The sequence below is a fragment of the Natrix helvetica genome (assembly GCF_964273705.1).
Source record: "Natrix helvetica genome assembly, chromosome: 3".
In the NCBI taxonomy this organism is placed as follows: Eukaryota; Metazoa; Chordata; class Lepidosauria; order Squamata; family Natricidae; genus Natrix; species Natrix helvetica.
This window is the reverse complement of record NC_138549.1, coordinates 2,501,682-2,521,920: the sequence shown is the minus strand read 5'-3', so window position 1 is coordinate 2,521,920 and position 20,239 is coordinate 2,501,682. Positions and strand designations below refer to the sequence as shown.

Genomic DNA, 20,239 nt, shown 5'->3' with positions numbered 1-20,239 from the left:
CCGGCCAAAATGAATGCGGCTCTTTGCCTCTTATCATTATTTTGTATACTGTGGCTCTTTGCCAAGTTTGGATTTTGTCCCTTTTGGCGCTAAACCCGGATCGCGCGCTCCCTTTCGGCGCTAAACCCGGAAGTACGGTCTTGCCCTGCCCCTGGCGACGCGACGACGCTTGCCTGCGCTCCACCAGCTCGGCTGGGAACGGAGACGTTTCTCTGCTCAGCAATGTCTTCAGTGGAGTGGTGGCAGCCTGGCAGGCTGAGCCTGCGTCCCTTTCAGGCGCTCCGCTCCGCTGAGGAAATGTCTCCATTCCCAGCCGAGCTGGTGGAGCGCAGGCAAGCGTCGTCGCGTCGCCAGGGGCGGGGCAAGACCGTACTTCCAGGTTTAGCGCCGAAAGGGAGCGCGTGGTGTGGCTCTCTGACTCTCACAGTTTAAAATTTTGGCTCTTTTTGTCGAACTTGTTCGCCACCCCTGGTAAAGAGTGTTGTGTCTTCAGACAACGCTGCCTCCCTTGGCCAAAAAACGGATTTGGGCACCTTCCTTTAGAGTCAGACATGACTGGACAGGGGAAACTTTTCTTTTCTTTTTTCACTTTCTAGCAACAGAGGAATATTAAATATACAGCAAACGTCTTCGCATGATCAGGCCAAAACTGCTGTGCCAGGTTTGGTTAACAAACTACCCAACCCGACTGACTTACTTCTTTGCAACTCCTTCCGCTTTGCTGGATTCGGAGGGATGACGAAGTAGGCGCCCGAACTGGAGACAAAACAAAAGAGTCACACATTCAGGAGGAGGAGGAGGAGGACGAAGAAGACTGTGGGGTCCTTGGTGCCCTCTGAGCTTGGCTGTTTTCTTGCAGATGTCTCATGACCCAGCTAGGTAACATCATCAGTGCTACAAGGGATTGGTGTTTGTGAAGAGGAGGAGGAGGGAGGGGAAGAGGAGGAGGACTATGGGGTCCTTGGTGCCCTCTGAGCTTGGTTGTTTTCTTGCAGATGTCTCATGACCCAGCTAGGTAACATCATCAGTGCTACAAGGGATTGGTGTTTGTGAAGAGGAGGAGGAGGAGGAGGAGGAGGAGGGAGGGGAAGAGGAGGAGGACTATGGGGTCCTTGGTGCCCTCTGAGCTTGGCTGTTTTCTTGCAGATGTCTCATGACCCAGCTAGGTAACATCATCAGTGCTACAAGGGATTGGTGTTTGTGAAGAGGAGGAGGAGGAGGAGGAGGAGGAGGAGGAGGAGGAGGAGGAGGAGGAGGAGGAGGGAGGGGAAGAGGAGGAGGACTATGGGGTCCTTGGTGCCCTCTGAGCTTGGTTGTTTTCTTGCAGATGTCTCATGACCAAGTTAGGTAACGTCTTCAGTGCTAGTCACTAACACTGACAATGTTACCTAGTTACAGTAGCTTCTTCCTCCAATATAATATACAGCATCTAAAAGTGCCTCACATTATAACCTACAATTTGGAGAGAGACTAGGAAAAGATGCCTCATTACTGTATATCCTCCTCCTCTTCTTCCCCTCCCTTCCTCCCTCCTCCTCCCTCCATATCCCAGTTGGGTCATGAAACGTCTGGAAGAAAACAACCAACCTCAGAGGGCACCAAGGACTCCACAGTCCTCCTTCTCCTCCACTTCCTCCTCCCTCCTACCCCCTCCCTTCTAGCACTGATAATGTTACCTAGTTGGGTAATAAAACATCTGCAAATAAACAACGAAGCTTACAGAGCACAAAGGACCCCATCATGGTATTAATACTAGACACCAACATTGCACAGGAAATGCTTACAGCATCTTCTTCTGCAGGCCTTTAGTTTCCCAAACTAACTCAAGCCACCATCCCTCTCTCTCACACTCCAACATAACTCCACTATCACCACACCCAGCTCTCTCTCTCTGCTCCGTTGTTATAGCCAACAACTGCTGGTCTTAAAAGGACAGGGCACCAACAGTCCAAGTGCTGGCCATTTTGCAGACAGACCCCCCCCCCTTTTGAGTCAAGAGCTGCCCCAAAAGTGTCTATGGAGACTCTCAGTTTTCCGGCCCATTGTTGCCTCCAAGGTGTTTTTCAACAGATGAAGCTTCTTGGATGAGAAGCAAAACATCTTTTGGTTCCTCAAGGACACACAAAGAAAAATCCAGTTGCCTTTTGAAGAAATATCTTTGAGAAAGGTCCCCAAAAGGTGCCACTTACGGTTCTTCTCGACTCTTTACATCTGGCCCTCTGCAGCCTTCTTGGGGTGAGCACCCCAGTCCTCTCCTGCAGCCTTTTGGGGGTGAGCACCCCAGTTCTCTCCTGCAGCCTTTTGGGGGTGAGCACCCCAGTTCTCTCCTGTAGCCTTCTTGGGGTGAGCACCTGAGTCCTCTCCTGCAGCCTTTTGGCGGTGAGCACCCCAGTCCTCTCCTGCAGTCTTTTGGGGGTGAGCACCCTAGTCCTGCTCTCCTGCAGCCTTTTGGGGGTGAGCACCTGAGTCCTCTCCTGTAGCCTTCTTGGGGTAAGCACCCCAGTCCTGCTCTCCTGCAACAGCCCATACCTTCACAATTCATGGTTCTTGGGTGGGAAGGCACACCTGCTTTCTCCTGAGCCTTGGCTGATTCTTAGAGAACGACCTCTGCCTTCCGTCTCCCTGCACACCTGCACTGGGGTTTGCAATGAAGCTCCCTTTTCTAGGCTTGGATCTCCTTTGAACTTCCTGCAGGGTTTGCTCTTAAAGAGGAAGAAGACTCAGGAAAGGAGTATGTTTGTAGCTCAGGGTTGAAATGAGGGCTCCTTGGTGCTTTTTCAATCAGACTACAGCTGGAAGGGACCTTGGAGGTCTTCTAGTCCAACCCCTTGCTCAAGTAGGAGACCCCATACCGAGTGGCTGTCCAATCTCTTCTTAAATACTTCCAGTGATGGAGCACCCACATCCACTGGTTAATTATCCTCACTGTTAGGAAGTTTCTCCTTAATTCCAGGTTGCTTCCCTCCTTGATTAGTTTCCATCCATTGTTTCTTGTGCTGCCTTCTGGTGTTTGGGGAAATAAGTTGACACCCCCCCCTTCCTCTTTGTGGCAGTCCCTTAAATGGAAAACTGCTATCATGTCACCCCTAATCCTTCTTTTCTTTAGACTAGCCAAATCCAAATCCTGCAATTGTTCTTCGTTTGCTTTTGTCTCCAGGCCTTTAATCATCTTCGTTGTTCTTCTCTGCACTTTTCCCAAAGTCTCAACATGTCCTTTGTAATGTGGTGACCAAAATTGGATGCAACCCCTCAAATACTGGAAGGCTGCTATCACGTCACCCTTAGTCCTTCTTTTCTCTAGACTAGCCATACCCAATTCCTGCAACCATTCATCATATGTTTGAGTCTCCAGTCCTTTAATCATCCTAGTCAGTGGCTCATCTTTGAGCTTTGTTATCTTCTTCCAGATGTTTCGTGACCCAAACTGGGTGACAGCATCACTGCTAGAACTGATAATATGACCTAATTTTGGGTAACAAAACATCTGCAAGAAAACCACCGAGCTCACAGAGCACCAAGGACCCCTCAAAGAGGAGAAAACTTTTGCCCCAGGGGTGTGTTGCATTGCTCCTTAAAATACCCAAACAAAAAGGAGTGTGACAGTTTAGTTCAGATTTTCTTCCTTGGATTTCCTTTTGCCAAACACAGTTTATGCCATATTTATTTTGTGGGGTATAGAAAGTCAGCATATCAGGGTTCCAAATAGCATCCAAAAGTAAATCAGAGTCCAAGACAAAGTATTGCTCAAAGTTCCAATTTATTAAGAGAGCCACGTTGGCACATCTGGGAAAACCCGAATCTGAAAGCTTCCCGGTTTTCCCCACCCAGTTGAAAGTTCAAGACCTTGCCCCCACAAGCCCATCCCATGGTCCAATATCCCACTGCCACGTTGGCAGCTTCCACCCATCCAGGTCCGGTCAGGTGAAGAGGTGCAAAGATAAAGAATGACCTTGGCTTTCTAGAAAGAATGTTGTTATGGCTACATATCATCTAACTCCATACAATCCCCGCTCCCATTTTCCCACAATAGAAAATGCATACTAGAATAATAGAATGTGTGGCAGGCCAAAGATCCAAAGGAAAATATGACTGCAGGCCTGACACAGCACCCACCTCTCTCCTAGAAAAATGAGATATTTTAGGAAATATTAAAAGGGCAGAATATTTCCCCTAAAAGGGAGGCAGAAACTCATTCCCCACCACCACCTTTGTCAATGGAACTTTAAGGCCTGGGCCAGTCTATTCTACATAACAAAGATCTACCTTCTTCAGGAGGAGCCATTTAATTGTCCTTCATTACATCATTACCCAGCAAGGCTCAACCAAACTTGGGACTCAGGACAGCCTACAGAGTTGCCCCTGCATGTCCTCATGGGAGTCAGACAACCAATCAGAATACAAGCTCAAATTCAAATGCCCAGAGAGGGTATAAAACCCAGGCACTCTCAGCATATCTTCGCTTTTTTCTTCTTCACTCAACGTCTTCAAGGCATGTGATCCTGTCCGCCATTAAAAACCATCTTTCCAAACAGCCACCATTGTTTCCAGGGTCTTACTCCCCCAATTGGAACTGAACCCAGGAGGACAGGGGGCTGCCTGGAAGGGAGTGAGGCCCAAGTCATCCTGCGTTGTCAAATGTTTCCCCCCCCTTTTTTTTTTGGCGCCATCGGACGGAGTCTCAAGGCGTGGTGAACTGGTTCAGTTCTCCTTTCCCTTGGAGAGCAATCAGGATAATAAATGGGAGACCGAGGCGAGGAAGGAGGAGCAGAGATTGGCAAGCAGGGACTGCTAATTTCACACTGGTTAGGTCTCGGTTGGAAGCCAGCAAATTGCAGCAGAGAAGGTTTTAAACTAGGCTCCCTGAATCCTGGTCCTCCCATAGATCCAGAAGCCAGCTTGGGTGTATTTCGCACACTCTGAAAATCAAAAGGCAGGGTGGTGCAATGGTGAGGGTGCTGCTGGCCTATATCAATCAATCAGGACAGAGATGGATGGGACCTTGGGGGTCTTCTAGTCCAGCCCCCTGGCTCAAAACCTCCACTGATGGAGCACACACAACTTCTGGTGGCAAGTGGTTCCACTGGTTAAATTGTCCTCACTGTCAGGAAGTTTCTCCTTAATTCCAGGTTGCTTCTCTCCTTGATGAGTTTCCATCCGTTGCTTCTGGTCCTGCCTTCAAATGCTTTGGAGAATAAGTTGACCCCTTCCTCTTGGTGGGAGCCCCTCAAATACTGCAATACTGCTCTCTCACGTCCCTCCTAGTCCTTCTTTTCTCTAGACTAGCCATAGCCGGTTCCTGCAAGCATTTTTCATGTGGTTTTGTCTCCAGGACTTTAACGGAATATGCGGGGAAACTCAGCCAAAGTAAAAAGTTGGACCACGTACCCTCTCTCTGCTCAGGTTTCACAGTGCTGAAATAATCAACAGTTATCATCATCATCTGGCCGGAAATATGACATTTTTCTCTCCTGTAATGTAACCGGTAGTGCTCGACTTAGGACCGCAATTGAACCCTGCCTTTCGGTTGCTAAGCAAGGTGGCTGTAAAGTGTATTTTGCCCCGTTTTACTACCTTTCTTGCCACGGTTGCTAAGTGAATCACTGCAGCTGGTGAGTTAGTAATACCGTTGTAAAGTGAATAACTGGCTTCCCCGTCGGCTTTGCTGGTCAGAAGGTCGCCAAAAGGGTTCACGTGACCCCGGGACACTGCAACTGTCCTAAGTACACGCCAGTTGCCAAGCCTCTGAATTTTGATCACATGATCCCAGGGATGTTGCAACTGTTCTAAGTGTGAAAAAACGGTCATACGTCACTTTTTACAGTGCTGCTTTAACTTTGAACAGCAGCTAAAGAAATTGTTGTAAGCCGAGGACCTATCTGTATAGTTTATTATTACTAAACACACACACACACACACACACACACACACACACTGTGTTTCCTTTTTAATTTGCACCAGCCAGTTGATGAGGCTGGCTTGCTGGCAAATGTATAAAACAAATGCACCGAAATATTTTAATTTTGTTGAGAGAAATTAATACTCTCCCAACAACAAGCTGCATTGGCAAAGCACTCCAAAAATAGCTGATTATTTTCCCATTCGGCAGCCAACAAACTCTTTCCATTTTATTTCATGTCTTGTAACTTTTGGTCAGGCTCCCTTTAAAATATTTTTCCTTCCTGTATGTGTGGGTGGGAATACATGAATCCTCCCAACCTCATGAATAGGAAGAATCATAGACAGAGGAAAACGTTAAGTAATATTTCTAGAGAGAAGGGGATTTTTAAGAAGAGACTGGGCAACCATTTGTTTGAAATGGTACAGGGTTTCCTGCTTGAGCAGGGAGTGGGACTAGAAGACCTCTGGGGTCCCTTTCTAGCTGTATATTTTGATATAGCCTTAGGTTTACAATGTGTTAACTTACAAAAAATATGAGTATTTTGTATCTTATCAGTTTTGCTCAGGGATGGCAAATATATATATATATATATAATCAAAACATTAAGCTGGCTAATTCTTTTGGTAGGTTGTCCTGAGCTATAAGAAAGCAAAACTCACCCACTCCTCTGAATTTTCTTTGAGTTTTTAGTTTGCTTCACCTCTTCTTGAATCAACGGCAGTAGCAAATTTGGGGGCTTTTGAATGGACATCCGTTTCCCCCTAAATACCAGTATTCAAAATCCAAGGAGCCGGTGCCAGAACGAATGGCATCTCCTTCTTCAAACTGCCACTTTTTTCTGTTGGATTTCCCAATGCCAATATTCTGTTTAGAACAGCACAGCTGGCTGGGGAATTCTGGGAGTTGAAGTCCACACATCTTAAAGTCACCAGAATTGAGAAACACTGGAGTAGAAGTTTTAAAAGAGGGGGAAAAACTTTACACCAACTTTATCCTGCTCTCCTTTGCAGGCTGGCATTGCATTGCCATGTTACAAGAATAATATAGTCCTAAAAATGGTGGGTAAGAAATAGGATATTACCCTGGCCACTCCATACAAGGAGAACAAGGTAGATACAATACAATACAATAGCAGAGTTGGAAGGGACCTTGGAGGTCTTCTAGTCCAACCCCCTGCCTAGGCAGTAAACCTACCGTTTCAGACAAATGGCTGAACATCTTCTTAAAGACTTCCAGTGTTGGGGCATTCACAACTTCTGGAGGCAAGCTGTTCCGTTGATTAATTGCTCTGACCGTCAGGAAATTCATCCTTAATTCCAGATTTCTTCTCTCCTTGATTAATTTCCACCCATTGTTTCTTGTCCTGACTTCAGGTTCCTTGGGGAATAGTTTGACTCCCTCTTCTTTGTGGCAACTCCTGAGATATTGGAACATTGCTATCATGTCTCCCCTAGTCCTTCTTTCTATTAAACTAGACACACCCAGTTCCTGCAACCGTTCTTCATGTGTTTTAGCCTCCAGTCCCCTAATCCTCTTCGTTGCTCTTCTCTGCACTCTTTCTAGAGCTTGGAGAGGGCGAAAAATGGCTTTAAAAAAAGGTGAACTCAGCTGGCCCTGACAAATGGCTCCACATGCCATCTATGACACGTGTGCCATAGGTTCGCCATCACTGACCTATACTGTACCTGTGCATTTCGTTTTTGTTGCCTAAATGTAGATCCAGACTCTTTTCACCATTGAATTTCATTTTATTAGATAGTGCCCAATGTTCAAGTTTGTCAAGATCCTTCTGTATCTTTAGCCTATCTTCTGGAGTGTTGGCTATTCCTGCCAGCTTGGTGTCATCTGCAAATTTGATGAGTTCCCCATTTATTCCCTCATCCAAATCATTGATGAAGATATTGAAGAGTACTGGGCCCAAAATAGAGCCTTGGGGTACTCCACTGCATACTTCCCTCCATGTAGATGCAGTTCCATTGAGGACTACACATTGAGTGCGGTTGGTCAGCCAGTTACGAATCCATCTGGTGGTGATGCTGTCTAACCCACATTCTTCTACTTTATCTAGTAGTAAGTTATTGTCTACCTTATCAAATGCCTTACTGAAGTCCAAGTAAACTATATCGATGGCATTCCTCTGGTCCACTAATTTTGTCACATTATCAAAGAATGCAATAAGATTAGTCTGGCATGATCTGTTTTTGACAAACCCATGTTGGCTTTTGGCTATTACTTTGTTTACTTCTAGGTGCTTGATTATCTTTTCCAGAATCTTTCCTGGTATTGAGGTCAGGCTGATAGGTCTGTAGTTTCCTGGATCTAATTTTTTCCCTTTTTTGAAGATGGGAACCACATCAGCTCTTTTCCAGTCCTCTGGTAGTTCCCCGGTGCTCCAGGATCTCTGAAAGATATAATTCAGTGGTTCTGAGAACTCATCTGCCAGTTCCTTCAGAACCCTGGGGTGTAATCCATTCGGTCCTGGTGATTTGAACTCGTCTAGGGTAGACAGGTGCTCACTTACCATTTTCTTCCCTATTTCAATTTGTATTCCTAATCTGATTTCTGTGGTTCTGTTTTTGATAGGTTGGACTGTTTTATCCCTTTGTGTAAAGACAGATGCAAAACATGAGTTAAATAGTTCTGCTTTCTCCCTGGTGCTTGTCACCTTCTTGCCACTTTCTCCCAGCAATGGACCAATTGTTTCCTTAACTTTTTTCTTGTTTTTAACATGTTGGAAGAAGCTTTTCTTGTTATTTTTTACTTTTGGGCAAGCCTTTCTTCATTGTGAGCCTTAGCTTTCCTCACTTCATCTTTACATGCTCGGGCTATTTGCTGATATTCTGCCTTAGTTATGTCCCCCCACCTCTTTCCACTTTTTATACTTATCTTTTTTGTCTTTCAATTTGTCAGAGAGTTCTTTATCCAGCCATGCTGGTTTCTTTTGGGAGCTGTTATTTTCTTCTTCATTGGTATTATGCTAGACTGGGCTTTTGTAATCTCATTTTTCAAAATTTCCCAAGCTTCTTGAGTTGTTTTCCCCTTGACGATTCTCATCCTTGGAATTTTTTCCAAGCACTCTCTAAGTTTATTGAAATTAGCTCTCTTAAAGTCCAAGATTCTAGTTTCACTTTGTTCTACTACTTGTGTTTGCATAATGTTGAATTCCAATATTGCAGGGTCACTTGCCCCCAGGGTTCCTGTGGCTTCAACATCTTCTATCATTTCCTCTCTGTTAGTGAGAATTAAGTCCAATATGTCTGATCCCCTTGTTCCCTTCTCTACTTTTTGGGAAATAAAGTTGTCTGCTAGGTTTGTTAGGAACTTGTTGGATCTTCCACTTGGTGCAGAGTTTGTTTCCCAGTTGATGTCAGGGTAGTTAAAATCCTCCACTACTATTGTGGTGTGCTTCCTACATACCTTAGTTAGCTGACTGGCAAAAAGTTCATCTACTTCCTCTGCTTGGTTTGGTGGCCTGTAGTATAGACCTACGGCAATGTTATTTCCCTCCCAACCTTTAATATTGACATAAAATGTTTTATAGGTAGCATCTACCACTAGCTAGACTAGGCAAAATGTATAAAAATTATCACCTAAATGCTGGAAATGTGACCAACTACCTGGTACCTACTACCACATGGTGGACATGTAGAAAGGCAAAAAGACTACTGGCGAAGGATTTGATGTGGCTGGAAGAAATGACTGGATAGAGATTAGAATTTAAACCAGAACTATTTTTATTAGGAATTATAATAGAAGGTCAAAGTAAAGGGATAACATATTTTGGACCGGGTAGCCCTTCGCACAGTCACTCACGTGCTGGTGACGTCTTGTCTGGATTACTGTAATGCTCTCTACATGGGGCTTCCCTTGAGATGCACCCGAGGACTGCAGTTGGTCCAGAACGCGGCCGCGCGGGCAGTGATGGGGAGTACGAGGTACTCCCGTGTGACACCTCTCCTGCGCGAGCTGCACTGGCTCCCTGTAGTCTTTCGGGTGCGTTTCAAAGATAGTGTTGATCACTATCTTTAAAGTGCTCCATGGCACAGGACCTAGCTATTTGCGGGATCGTATCCTGCCCCATACATCCCTGCGACCAATTCGCTCTCACAGAGAGGGACTTCTCCGGGTGCCGTCCACTAAGCAATGCCAGAGGGCGGCGCCGAGGGGTAGGGCCTTCTCTGTGATGGGCCCAGCCCTCTGGAATGACCTCCCCCCCGACATTAGGACAGCTACCGATCTCCGCTCCTTCCGCACGAAACTCAAGACCCACCTGTTCCAACTAGCCGGCCTGGCCTGAATTATAACTATATTTTTTAATCCCCCTGGATAATTTTTAAATTTTAAGTTAAGTTTGACTTTGGGTATTTTAATTGTTTTTAATTGCATTATCTTGTTCTTAACTAATTGATTATTTATTTATTATGTATTGTACAATGTTTTTTGTATATCTCCTCCTCGTTATTTATTTGTTGTATAATGAATTGTATGCCGCCCCGAGTCCCTTGGTGGAGAGGGAGCGGCCTATAAATTGGATTAATAAATAAATAAATAAATAAATTTAATATTACATATCACAATAGCAGCGAGAATGGTTTATGCCCAACATAGGAAATGTGAGAACATACCTCTAGAAAGGGAAATAATAAAATATTAGATTGTGCAGAATGTCATAGACTGACAATGGAACTAAAACATAAAGGAGAGACAGAAAACTATGAGATTTGGAATAGATTTTATCAATGGTTGGATTTGTGAAAGGGAAGTTGGGAGCGGAAAAGAAGGATGTGTGAACCGAAAGATGATGTAATATATGTAAATAAGGGGTTTATAAAGGGTTAAGTACGTGTAATCATTAGTAATGTATGTTGATCACATAAGATATTTGTGTTATACGTTATTGCAATTTATAATTTATTGCATGGATAGCAAAAATGAATTAGAATGATTACAAACGTGTCTTAAAACATTCGTTTGCATGTAAAGGGGCTGAAACAATAAATTACAGAGAAGAATACGAATAACAGGAAGATTGTTAATGTAATTGGTGTTTTTGTTTGGTGTTGGTGATTTATATTAATTTAAGTGGGTAATTTAATTGGCTTTGAGACAATACATTCTAAATGTGTTGTCTTAAAACCAATTAAATTACCCATTTAATTTAAATTAATCTAAATGGAAATAGAATGTAAACAAATCAGACGTCATAAAGAAAGGCAACAGCCCTGGCATTCTAAGTCACGTCGAGCTTCACATGCTGCTACTGCGCATGAACGACATAATCAGACAAAATCGCGTTCCAAGGCAGAGACCGTCCGAAACCACAGCGAGACTTTAGCAGGGTCATAAATTTTGTCCTTTCTGTCGTACCGTAGGTCTGCCTTTTTTTTCTTTCCTCCCTTTGGGCTAACTACGATGGCCGGGAGTTCCGCGGAGTCTCTTCGCTACGCGGAGTACGCAGCCCAGAGCGACGGTGGCGGAGGGCCGGACATCAACTATGGTCTGGTCAGTGTCGGGGGTTGCGGGGCTGCCGTAAAAAGAGAGAACCGGCCTAGCGTTTAAAGCGTGACAGTTGCCGGTCTCTTGAGCATGCGCAGTCGTGTCTCTGAAGCGGCTTGTGACGGCTTGCTGGCAACGGGCTGACTGAGCGCTTTCTTTAGCGCATGCGCAGAGGGCTTCATTTCTTTCCCAATGGAATCTTGGTGCTGAACCAAAGTAGAATTATCCTGTTAATAAATAAGAGTTATCTTCTTGTGAAGATCCACAGGAGATAGTAGTATGATTTCAGTATTTTAGATTTAGTGTATTGTGCTTTTTTAAGAGAAGCAAAGCCAGGATCAGATCTGGTAGAAAGGTGGATGGGAGACCACCAGGCGATGCCCAGATTGGGAAATTGAAAAACATTTCCGAAAATGGTAGCCATTTATTTGTGGATGATAACTATACTGCTTAGGAGTTACCTCTGCTTGCAGATAGATCAAGTACAAACAATTATAAGGCATTTCGGTCATTGAAGACTTGTATTAAACTTTACAAGAACCCATTGTGTGTGTGTGTGTGTTTGTGTGTGTGTTAGTGTGTGTATACACATACATAAATACATACATATATTTGCTCTTGGTTGCCTTTTCTTTTCCTAGTGTCTTTAGCTATAACTTTCTTTATTGAAGAAGTTGTAACAATTTATAAGCTTAACTGGCCTCAGAAAGCAAAACAGGGTCAGATATACTTCACTGGGTGTGGAGGCTTGATTGGGTTGTTGAAAAAAATCATTTTATAGGAGAAGACATTGCAAAATTGTACTGTTTGTAAAAAGTGCTGCACTATATACTTGTAGTCTCTGGGACTAAAGGTCTTGTATAAAATGATTAGATTTGATCCTTCCTTCCTTCCATCTTTTTCTTTCTTCTTTCTTTCATCTACCTTCCTTCTTTCTTTCTTTTCTTTCTTTCCTTCTCTTTTTTCTTACTTCTTTCCATTCTTTCTTTCTTTTTTCTTTCTCTCTCTTTCCTTCCTACCTACCTACCTACCTATGTATCTTCTTCCTTCCTTCCTTCTTGGCTGAGGAGCGAAATGCCCTCAAAAGAAAAAAAACAAGAAAGTCTAGTTGCCTCCTGAAAAAGGTGCTTTTGGGAGAAGGGAAAAAAAACATGTTCTTAAAGGCAGAAAGCAGCCACAGTATTCCTGTTACAGGAAAACAGCTTCAAGGGGAAGGCACAGCTGCCACAGAAGGCTAGAGCTGATGGGATTAAACAGTAGAAAAACAAAGGCTCCTAAAATCTACATTCCCCCTACCCAGCTCCAAGGACAGGGCATGACCTCCCAGTCAGGCAACGAGAATTAGACTACTAAAAAGGCACACTCAAGCACAGGTCAAAGTACATTTCACAACGAAGGGGCATCTCAACCACAAAGCCCCAAAGAATGTATAAAAGCTCACCTACTCTCAACCTCGTTGTGTCAGCCACCCCAGAAATATGCTGCTGCCCCTGAAGTTTCTGATATCCAAATAAACAGAGGCCTTCTCTCCTTGCATTTTATTTCCAGCATCTTTTTCCCGGCTTGGAATTGGACCATTTTCCCCCCTTCCCACACTACTTTCTATTCCTTCTGAAATTAGTTTAAAATTGACGCGAAGTTTATTATGAGAATTTGCAAACAAAAAAGCCTGTTATTCGTCTTTCTGCATTTTCCTCTGGCTAAAACATTTTATTTTACTGCTCCGGCAATTGGTTAACACATCCAGTAAAAATTAAGCGAAGCCCAGGTTTTCCAGATTAATTCCACTCGAGCCATTTCGGACCCAAGCCAAATAAATTCAACTAGAAACCCAGAAAATGAGCACGGGGAAGAAAACACACCTTCGCCTCCCTGATGCCACCTGAAACAGAGCTCGGACTGATAATTATTTGCAAACAGGGCAGTTGTAGGGGAAGCTGAGAGCCATTCCGTGTCCTTGGTTTTATATATCTTCTATTTTTTAGTTTGTGCTGTCAGCTCTTCAGGGAAGCAGTAATAGACAGGCCATGGGCATGGGAAAAGATTCATTCATGTGCCCAGTTCTTAGTTTAACGCTGCCTGCCTTTCTTTCTTTTTCTGTTTCGGTGTCCTTCCCTTTGCCCCCATAGCTTCTAATTGACGTTGTTTATGGAGACTTAGAGGCAATTTAGCATCCTGTGGTTATTTTATACAGGATGCACATTATTTATGTCTCCGGCAAGCCAATTTTGCAAGTTTAGTCAAGTGTTTCGAGAAAAAAATAGAAGGCTTTGGAAAAATTTAAAGGGACCTCGGAGCTGTCAGCTTCTGTTGCTATAATAACTCTACGTGTTTCGCGTAAATTTCTCAAGAGCTGTTGGGGATAATTGCCACCACGCTTAATGTATATCTTCTGGCGGTAATGCTAAATATTATGCCGATGGTTCAATTTTAATTTTTATTCTAGCCAATAACCCAGCGTTGCCTGGGTATTGATTTATAGAGGGGGAAATGTCCAGACCAAACGTAATTTGTAATGTTGGATTTTCCCCCTTACCTGAGGGAGCCCCCTTGTGGAGTACTGTGAATCCGTTACCATGGCAACTCCACTGTGCTGCACAGTACAAGCCATTTTACAGCTGTACAGTAGAATCCATTTTAAGGCACAAGAGGCTGTATCTTAACAGAACACATACCCTGAGGGGTTTTACGGGTGTCTTACCCCTACAGTATTTTTTTCCCCAGAGAGTAAGTCATCAGTGTACCAAGTTTAGTTGAAATTGCTCGAGGCTGGAACACACACACACACACACACACACACACAGCCATTTTTATAGATAGATAGATTGATAGATTTCTGAAAATACATAAATGAATTCTCACATCATCACTTTTAAACTAACAAAGAAAAATCCATTGCAGTTTTTCCATTGCCCTACTTAATTTCTTTTCTTTTCTACTTTTTTAATATTAGGAAAAGCGCTTCCGTTGAAGTAATGGAATAAAGTGCTTGTTTGTTTTCACCCTATAGGGACATTTCTTCATTACGGTGATACCTCAGTAAGGCTTTCTGTGATAACCTACTGCTGTGCCAGAATAATTTGTAAGGAATCGGGTGATGAAAACGCTAGTCCCAAATTAAAAGATGGTGACTGCATATTTTATGAATGCATTAAATGATTAGCCGTGCACAATACAATGTTAATCCACTTTTTATTTCATTTTTAGTAGTAAGGGGCTTCTTATGGCTAATGTATAAAAGAAACGGGTGCATCTTTCTCTCTCGCTCCGAATCCGACCGAACACAGGTAAGAGCCTACTTAAGGACCTACCTTGTGGCAATAAGAGTGGCCAAACGTCAGTATTGTGCCACCCTTATAGCGTCCGCAGAGAACCGCCCTGCCGCCCTGTTTTGGGTGACCCGCTCCCTTCTGTCACGGGCAGCGGGATCCCCCATTGCAGGGCAGGGCAGAGGAATTTGGGGAATACCTGCAGGATAAAATCGATCAGATCCGGAGGGGATGGACCCACTCCAGTGCTCCAGGGGGGGCGTCCGAGGCTAGTCTTGAGAGACCACGCTGGGAGGAGTTTGACCCTGTTGTCACCGAAGATTTGGACAGGTTGCGCGGGCGACTGCGAGCCACCACATGTTTATTGGACCCGTGTCCCTCTTGGTTGGTACTGGCTTCCTGGGAGGGCTCACGAGGCTGGCTACTGGGACTGGTGAACGCTTCGCTGAGTGAGGGCCTTTTACCAGTCGCCTTGAAAGAGGCGGTGGTGAGGCCCTTGCTCAAGAAGCCTTCTCTGGACCCAAAGGAGCTAGCAAATTATCGTCCTGTCTCCAACCTTCCTTTTTTAGCGAAGGTTGTTGAGAGTGTGGTGGCTCAGCAGTTCCCGCGTCACCTGGAGGAAGCTGATTATCTAGACCCGCGCCAGTCCAGCTTCCGACCCGGTCACAGCATGGAGACGGCCTTGGTCGCGTTGGTGGATGATCTCTGGAGGGCAAAGGATGGGGGTTGTTCCTCCATCCTTGTCCTATTAGACCTCTCGGCGGCTTTCGATACCATCGACCATGGTATCCTATTGCGCCGTCTGGAGGGGTTGGGGGTCGGAGGCACCGTGTTACAATGGTTCCGCTCCTATCTCTCTGGCCGGACGCAATGTGTGTTGGCAGGAGAGCAGAGGTCGACCCCGAGGCCCCTTACTTGTGGGGTCCCACAGGGGTCGATCCTCTCGCCTCTCCTGTTCAACACATATATGAAGCCGCTGGGCGAGATCATCCGTGGTTTCGGGGTGGGATACCATCTGTACGCTGATGACACTCAGCTGTATATTTCCACCCCAAACCACCCCAACGAGGCCGTCGAAGTGATGTCCCGGTGTCTGGAAGCCGTACGGGTCTGGATGGGTGACAACAGGCTCAAGCTCAACCCCTCCAAGACAGAGTGGCTGTGGCTTCCGGCTTCCCGGTTCAACCAGCACATTCCATCGCTGGCCATCGGGGATGAGTAATTAGCCCCGGTGGAACGGGCGCGCAATTTGGGCGTCCTCCTTGATGCCCGGCTGGCTATGGAAGATCATGTGGCAGCCGTGGCGAGGGGGGCGTTCCACCAGGTTCGCCTGGTGCGCCAATTGCGACCCCTTTTGGACCGGGAGGCCTTGCACACAGTCACTCACGCGCTGGTGACGTCTCACCTGGACTACTGTAATGCTCTCTACATGGGGCTCCCCTTGAGGTGCACCCGGAGACTGCAGTTGGTCCAGAATGCAGCCGCCCGGGTAATTATGGGGAGATCGAGGTTCTCCCATATAACACCTATCCTGCGCGAGCTGCACTGGCTTCCTGTGGCCTACCGGGTGCGCTTCAAGGTGTTAGTCACCATCTTCAAAGCGCTCCATGGCATAGGGCCTAGTTATCTGTAGGATCGTGTCCTGCCCCATACATCCCTGCGACCCATTCGCTCACACAGAGAGGGACTCCTCCGGGTGCCGTCCTCCAGAGAGTGTCAGAGGGCGGTGCCCAGGAGTAGGGCCTTCTCTGTGGTGGGCCCTACCCTTTGGAATGACCTCCCCCCAGACATTAGGACAACAACCGACCTCCGCTCCTTCCGTATGAAACTGAAGACCTACCTCTTTCGACTAGCCGGCCTGGCATAACTCTACAACTTTTCCACCCCTTGGTCATTTTTTAACTGTTAATTTTAGTTTTTAAATTTTTAATGTTATTGGGGTTTTAACTTTTTCTAAGCACTGTAATTTATTTATTTATTTTTACCTCCTCTATATGATACTGTTTTGATTGTTGCTTTTGTATGTCGCCCCGAGTCCCTGTGGGGAGAGGGGGCGACTAATAAGTTCAAATAAATAAATAAATAAATAAATAAATATTGTCTTTCAAAAGGCAACTAGACATTTGCAATTTGAGAGGAAGAGTTGTCAGTGCTCCCTAAAAGGTATCCTAAAGAGCTATCCCAAAAGTGCTTTTTCAAAAGGCAACTGGACTTTGTTTTGCTTTGAAGACATTTCGCTTCCCATCCAAGAAGCTTCTTCAGGTCTAGAGAACAGTTCTCCAGAACTGAAGGAAGCTTCTTGGATGAGAAGTGAAACGTCTTCAAGAAAAACAAAGGAAGAATCTCCATAGACACTCCTAGAGAGCTAGTTTGGTGGTGTGGTTAAAGCATCATACTAGAAACTGGGAGATCATGTGCTTGCCTCCAGAAGTTGTGGGTGCACTATCAGTGGAAGTTTTCGAAACTAGATTGGACAACCATTTATTTATTTATTTATTTATTTATTTATTTATTAGCGTTTATATACCGCCCCCTCTCCCGAAAGGGACTCGGGGCAGTGCACAGTCCGTATCAAAATACAACAAATTAAAACATAGTAATAACTACATAAATAATTTGACCAGGATGGCATAAGGTCTTCTGACTTGGCAGGGGGTTGGACAAGAAGACCTCCAAGGTCTTTTCCAGTTCTATGCTTCTATGTGACTTGAGCACGGGGTTGGACTAGAAGACCTCCAAGGTCCCTTCCAACTCTGTCATTCTTTTATTCTGCCTGTGGAATTACGGGGGTTGAGTCCTTCCGGGAAGTCAAAGACTTTGAAAATAGAATGGAGTGCCTAAGTATTTTCTCTTTCAGGGACCCGTCTACCATGTTCTTGATCTTTGCCCTCTAATCTTCTTCTTTCTATCTTCTTCTTCTTTATTTATTTTATATTATATAAGGCTGTATGTATGTATGTATGTTCCAGCATAACTCTGGAGCGCCTTGAGCAATTTCAACCCAACTTGGTACTCAGATGACTTACTCTCTGGAGACATATACTGGGTGGGGGTAAGAAATCCCTGGTGTGTGTGTGTGTGTGTTCCAGTATAACTCTGGAAGGCCTGGCCTATTAAGGAGAGTGAGTGCAGCGTCCTAGAGTGACAATTGTTTGTGATGTCAGTTCCTTCACAGCTTCCTCTGGAAAGCCAGCCATGATGTTCGCCCTCCAGTGGACCAATGGGGAAGTGCCTGATGGATTTGGGGCAAAGTGCCAGGATCATAGACAGGACAGGAAAGAGGAGCGCATGGGAGGGGGAAGGGAGAGGGCAGGGATGATGGGCATGGGAGTAGGGAGAAGAAAGGCCCCTCTCAATGGCTCCCTGTCAACAAATGCTTCGACATCTATAAATACCCAGGCGATGCCAGGTTATCAGCTAATTCCTAAAAAATTATGGTATTCAGAGATGCTGGACAATCTAGGTTTTCAAACTTGGCCATTTTAAGATTTGTGGACTTCAACTCCCAGAATTCCTCAGTTGGAAGGTTCACATATTTTCAAATTGCCAATTTTGAAATATTGATCAAAGAAAAAAGGGCTGTTAAGTTTTCCCAGTCACTGTTCTGGTCTGAATTTAGGATAATCAAGATTGTAATATTTTTATTCCTAACCAGATACGAGGCCAGACCGAAATGAGTAACTTAATGTAAGACCTAACATAACCTTTCTGGGAAACTTGACATTTCACAATTGCAATTGTTTTAAGCAGCTTTTTGGTCTATGGGTAAGGAAAAATGGAAGTGTGTATTTAAAAGTGTGTGTATTTTGTGTGCATTAAAACGTTTTGATTCGTGCAAGCAAAGGACAGTAAGTTGGATTTTTAAAATTTGAGATTTTTTGGGAATTTGAGAAAAATAGGCACCTAGTTTGTTTGCCATCATCACTCTATTCCAGACATAATTTTTAGAAAAGACGTTGACGGGTTGGAGTGACTTCAACACTGCATGGTTTTCCGTCAGCAGAGTTGGTCATAATGGGTCAGTTTCTTCCTGATGAATATAGATAGATAAACCCTTTTGCTTTGTGTATAACGTACTCTGGAACACTTTGATCACATAATATAAAAATCACAGATCTCTCTCTCTCTCTCTCTCATTTTGGGTGTGCGTCTTACCTGGGCAAGCAAGAGCAGCAAACATCACCTTTCCCCATTAACAAAACGAGCAGCCTAATTGCTGTGTGTCTTGTATTGTAAGAACGAATGTTTGTAAACTTATTTCAAGAGGCTTAGATTAAAGATGCTGCACAAGTGGGAAGAATTATTCTTCAGCGTGAAGAGTTGGGCCTCTTGGAACAAGGCAAAACATGACAAGCATTCCAACAGTGAACTGTAATCACTTGAAGTGGCGCATCAGCTGGGCTCTTAGGAATATTAATGGGATTCCTTTCGGAGCGAAAGCAGGCGCTGAATAATGTGCGCCTGGCTGGCTTAGCATTGTGGAATAAACTGAGGCTGCCTCCAGGACTCCGCTTGAGCTCACTCATTTTTCTATGCATCCAGCTGTTGGCAGTTCAGTGTGGCTCAGAGTTGCCTCTGTTGAGAGGGACAGCACATACATTGGATGGATGGATGGATGGATGGATGGATGGATGGATATATAGATAGATAATGGATGGAGAGAGAGGGGGGTGATAGATAGATAGATAGATAGATAGATAGATAGATAGATAGATAGATGATAGATAGATAGATAGATAGATAGATAGATAGATAGATAGATAGATAGATATAGATAGATAGATAGATAGATAGATGATAGATAGATAGATAGATGATAGATAGATAGATAGATAGATAGATAGATAGACAGACAGACAGACAGACAGACAGACAGACAGACAGACAGACATAGATAATGGATGGAGAGAGAGAGAGGGATGATAGATAGATGATAGATAGATAGATGATAGATAGATAGATAGATAGATAGATAGATAGATGATAGATAGATAGATAGATAGATAGATAGATAGATAGATAGATAGATAGATATAGATAGACAGACAGACATAGATAATGGATGGAGAGAGGAGGGATGATAGATGATGGATGGATGGATGAACAGACGGATGGATGGATGATAGGATAAACAGACAGACATGATAGATTAGAGAGATAGAGATAGATTAGAGAGATAGATTTGATATAAATAATATAGTTAGATGATAGATAGATTGATGGATGATTGATAGATATACGATAGATAGAGAGCTAGAGCTAGATAAAGATCTAGATTAAAGAGATAGATGATAGATAGATAGGATTAACAGCCATGATAGATTAGAAGATAGGTAGGTAGGTAGAGGGGAGAGGAGAGGAGAGAGAGAGGGGGGAGGGAGATGGATGCTTGGCAACTGGCATGTACTTATGACAGTTGTACTGTCCTGGGGTTGCGTGATCTCCTTTTGTAACCTTCTGACAAGCAAAGTCAATGGGGAAGCCAGGTTCGTTTAACAACCGTGTTACTAATTGAAAAACTGTGGCAATTCACTTAACAACTGTGGCAAGAAAGGTTGCAGAATGGGGCAAAACT

General features: G+C 44.4%; 2 protein-coding genes across 5 annotated transcripts in view; one reads left to right on the top strand and one right to left on the bottom strand.

The window, feature by feature from the left end:
• Positions 1-20,239, bottom strand: part of EPSTI1 (epithelial stromal interaction 1) — a 577,346-nt gene that overhangs the window by 21,044 nt on the left and 536,063 nt on the right. For 2 of the 4 annotated variants that reach the window (XM_081947935.1, XM_081947936.1), the window contains exons 2-3: positions 2,190-2,594; positions 698-756 (exon numbers count right to left, since the gene is read on the bottom strand). In XM_081947935.1, coding sequence (XP_081804061.1) covers positions 698-756; positions 2,190-2,542 — 412 coding nt within the window. In that variant the 5' untranslated portion in view covers positions 2,543-2,594. Of the gene's footprint in view, positions 1-697; positions 757-2,189; positions 2,650-20,239 lie in introns of those variants that run through there. The other 2 variants (XM_081947937.1, XM_081947934.1) reach the window with 2 other exon arrangements.
• Positions 11,199-20,239, top strand: part of DNAJC15 (DnaJ heat shock protein family (Hsp40) member C15) — a 27,782-nt gene continuing 18,741 nt past the window's right edge. Inside the window, exon 1 of the mRNA XM_081947946.1 lies at positions 11,199-11,401. Within this exon, the coding sequence (XP_081804072.1) occupies positions 11,312-11,401 (90 nt within the window). The 5' untranslated portion in view covers positions 11,199-11,311. The remainder of the gene's footprint in view (positions 11,402-20,239) is intronic.